The sequence below is a fragment of the Bidens hawaiensis genome, unplaced genomic scaffold (assembly GCF_021521415.1).
Source record: "Bidens hawaiensis isolate Kalapana, Puna unplaced genomic scaffold, B.hawaiensis_p1.1 tig00005035_1, whole genome shotgun sequence".
Taxonomy (NCBI): domain Eukaryota; kingdom Viridiplantae; phylum Streptophyta; class Magnoliopsida; order Asterales; family Asteraceae; genus Bidens; species Bidens hawaiensis.
The window spans coordinates 68,610-71,998 of record NW_027491320.1 but is presented as its reverse complement, the minus strand read 5'-3'; the positions used below and the strand labels follow the sequence as shown (position 1 = coordinate 71,998).

Here is a 3,389-nt window from a genome sequence, read left to right as displayed (position 1 = left end):
ATAGTCCATCAAATTTCACTTTACATAACCCCAAGGTAATGCAAACATAAATCCATAATTGTGGGACTCTGCCAAATATTCAAAAATATTTCTTCTTGCTGGTGCATTTTTACTTCATGGATCATCGCAAGATACTGAAAATTCATTCAATTGTTATCAACTGCTCGATCTAGATAATAATATCTTTACAACCTATAACAAAATAAAGATAATAATAATATTCATAATGCATTTAAACTAATAATTAACATGAAATAAAGCTTGTTTAAAACGCATCGATCAAACATACGTTTTCACTAATAAAAACGCCGAGTTCGCAAATAATTAATGTATAAAGTATGTGTAATTTAATGTGTATAAGGTAATGAACGGGCACTTGGGAATGGAATTAATTTCAAAATTTTTGCGGTTTACAAATATGGCATTAATCAATCAATCAATCAATCAATCAATCAATCATACCCAGTAAAATCCCACCGACAGCAGAGTTATAGGTAGGGTCTGGGGAGGGTGGGATGTAGGCACACCGTACCTCTATCCAAAGGAATAAAGAGGTGGCTTCCAGAGAGACCCTCGGCTCTAAGAACATGTGTATGAAGCAAAAAAAGGAAATCAAAGTTTAACAGTTATATAAAAAACTACTACTAATTATAATAATATTAATAATAAGGTCACAGTTTAACCGCAATATAAAAGCTAATAATAATAATAATAATAATAATAATAAAATATGTAAGGGAAATACCATTATGGTATGTGACCTAAATAAGTTAAGTCTAAGCCCTAAGGTATTCAATTCTCTCTAAAAATCCTTAACTTTAATTCTACTTCTCCACGAATTCCTATCCTCAACCATGTCCTCGGAGAGGTTTAGGTCTATCAAATCATGCCTAATCCTCTCATCCCAAGTCAATTTCGGTCGTCCTCTACCCCTCCTCCCCTCTATAGTAATGTTTTCTACGGATCTAACAGGATTCGTCGTCTGTCTTCTCTTTACATGTCCAAACCATCTCAATCTCCACTCTCTTATCTTGTCTGCTATGTTCGCCACCCCTAATCTCTCGCGAAGCACAACGTTTCTTATTCTGTCTAGCCTTGTGTGCCCACACATCCAACGTAGCATTCTCATTTCTGCTACCTCCATCTTCCGCACTTGTGCCTTCTTGATGGCCCAACAATCTGTTCCATATAGCATTGCAGGTCTAACTGCCACCCTATAGAATTTTCCCTTCAGATTAGTCGGGAAACTCTTGTCGCACAATATACCTGTGGCTGCTTTCCATCTACACCATCCTACCTGAACTCGGTGGGTCACATCACTGTCTAATTCCCCATCGCTCTGTACAAATGATCCTAAATACTTGAACTTCGTTACCTGCGGGACCACCTGCCCTTCAATTGTGATGTGTGCGTCTTCACTGTCGTTTATCTCACCAAAATCACAGTGTAGGCATTAAGTGATACCTAATTCGATTACCCGAAATGTACATACCCATTACTAAAACAAGACTTGTAAATACTTTATTTTTACGATATTTTTCTTTTATCTTCGATAAAAGAATAATAATCCATTAATTTTTAACTATTATATTTTAAATTTCCTAAGTAATATAATTATATAAACATTAGAATAGTAAGAAATGTATTTAAAATTCCAACAAGTAATTTTTAACAAACCAACACGCGTACCCTATATCTGACGAGTAATTAGCGGCACATGCCCGACACAAAAAAGAGCTATATGTATTCTTACATTTCCGTTTGCAGGTTAGGGAGCACAAAACAGAGGCATAAATGAACAATATTTGAAAGATGTAGACTTACTTTGGTGACATTTTTCCCTTTTGATACTGCAACACGCACGGAAATAATCATCGTGTTGCAACACACCGCACTATATTCAAAGAACTTTTAGAAGGGTGTTTCGGTCATTTAACTCATCCAGTCACATTCTTCAAGATTTAACTAAAAAGCACCATAATCCATCAATAATTCCAAAAAATTTGATTGCTCCGAAACTTTTTCTTAACATATATTGCAATCAAATCCTTGTAAGTCCACGTTTTCTGCATGTTAAATTCCAGAAGAGCCTCTGAGCTAGAATGAAAGTCCCCTTTTCCCAACACCTCAAACAGAATCGGATCGGTCAAAACAACAGGGGAATCTTTCACATTCATTTTCCTCAAACCAAAATCCAAATTTCTTCCCAATTTTCTATCCAAATACGCATCAACAACACACCCGTAAGTAACAAGATCCGGGGAAATTCCATTATTATTCATATGCTCAAGGCTTAAATGAAGATCCCAGAACAAAGACATCTTCGAGAACGCCACGGCTCGAATATTAAACGTATTTAGATCGGGATAAAATCCCGCTTCCAACATATTCAAGAACTCTCTTTGCAAACTCTTCATTTTGAAATTTGCAGCATATGATAACAGTAACATATTCCAAAGAAGATTTCCACAATTTCTTCTACCAAGTCCCACATCCCTTAAAAAGTTACCCAAATTATGAAACTTTTTCTCTCGTATATAAGCATGAGAAACCTCCCTAATCCCGTCTTCTTCAATAAAAAATCTTGTACTTTTTAGACGCTTGTAAGCATTTTCCATCATTGTTACTGAGCCAAAACGACTGTAATACACAATGTAAGCGTTGCCTATAGAAGAATCAACAGGATACCCCTTGGAGACCATTTCCTTCAATGTATAATCCATTAGCTCAAGCTCTCCAATCTTACCGAAAGAAAACAGTGCGTGCACATAAGTTTGATGTTCTAATTGAGGATGCCTGATGCTAATTTGGCGTACGATTCTGATTACTTCTTTAAAAAGTCTTGCCTGAATATAAGCATCAATTATGTTTGCAACTACATGAATATCAAGACTATAAGCACTGTTTATAAGTTCATTCCACACTGCATCTGCTTGAGTGAAAAATCCATTATCAGCATAGTACAGCATCAAACACGTTTTGCTCAAGTTTTGAATGATAGAAGCAGAGTCTTTAGGGTTCTTAACGTTTTTAAAAATTCCATATCTTGTACGGTCCTGGAATATATGTCAAGTGAACCCAAAAAGAAAAATGAGAAACACTGAAAGCATAATGAATTATTCATATTATGATACTTTTAAATCAACCAATTTTATCATAGACATTACGTATACTCATGTTTAAAAGTATATGAGAACAGATGCTATAAGCATATAAAGAACCAATCCACTTGCCAGCTACTTGAGATCAGCTCACAAAAATGCTCGAATCGAGCCAAGCTTAAACGAGCTCGAGCCTAAAAATAAGCTTGTTTAGTAAACGAGCCCATGTCCTAGCTTCACTTATCGAGCTCAAGATCCTAAACGAGCATGTTATTTATATAACTTTTA

The 3,389-nt window shown here is 35.6% G+C and overlaps 1 protein-coding gene across 1 annotated transcript; it reads right to left on the bottom strand.

Annotated features, from left to right (window-relative positions):
* Nucleotides 1–1,954: 1,954 nt before the first annotated feature.
* LOC143628632 (pentatricopeptide repeat-containing protein At3g42630-like) lies at nucleotides 1,955–3,149 on the bottom strand. Its single transcript, XM_077098170.1, has one exon. It carries the CDS (start codon nucleotides 2,967–2,969, stop codon nucleotides 1,986–1,988), a length of 984 nt encoding a protein of 327 aa, XP_076954285.1. The 5' UTR covers nucleotides 2,970–3,149; the 3' UTR covers nucleotides 1,955–1,985.
* Nucleotides 3,150–3,389: the final 240 nt, after the last annotated feature.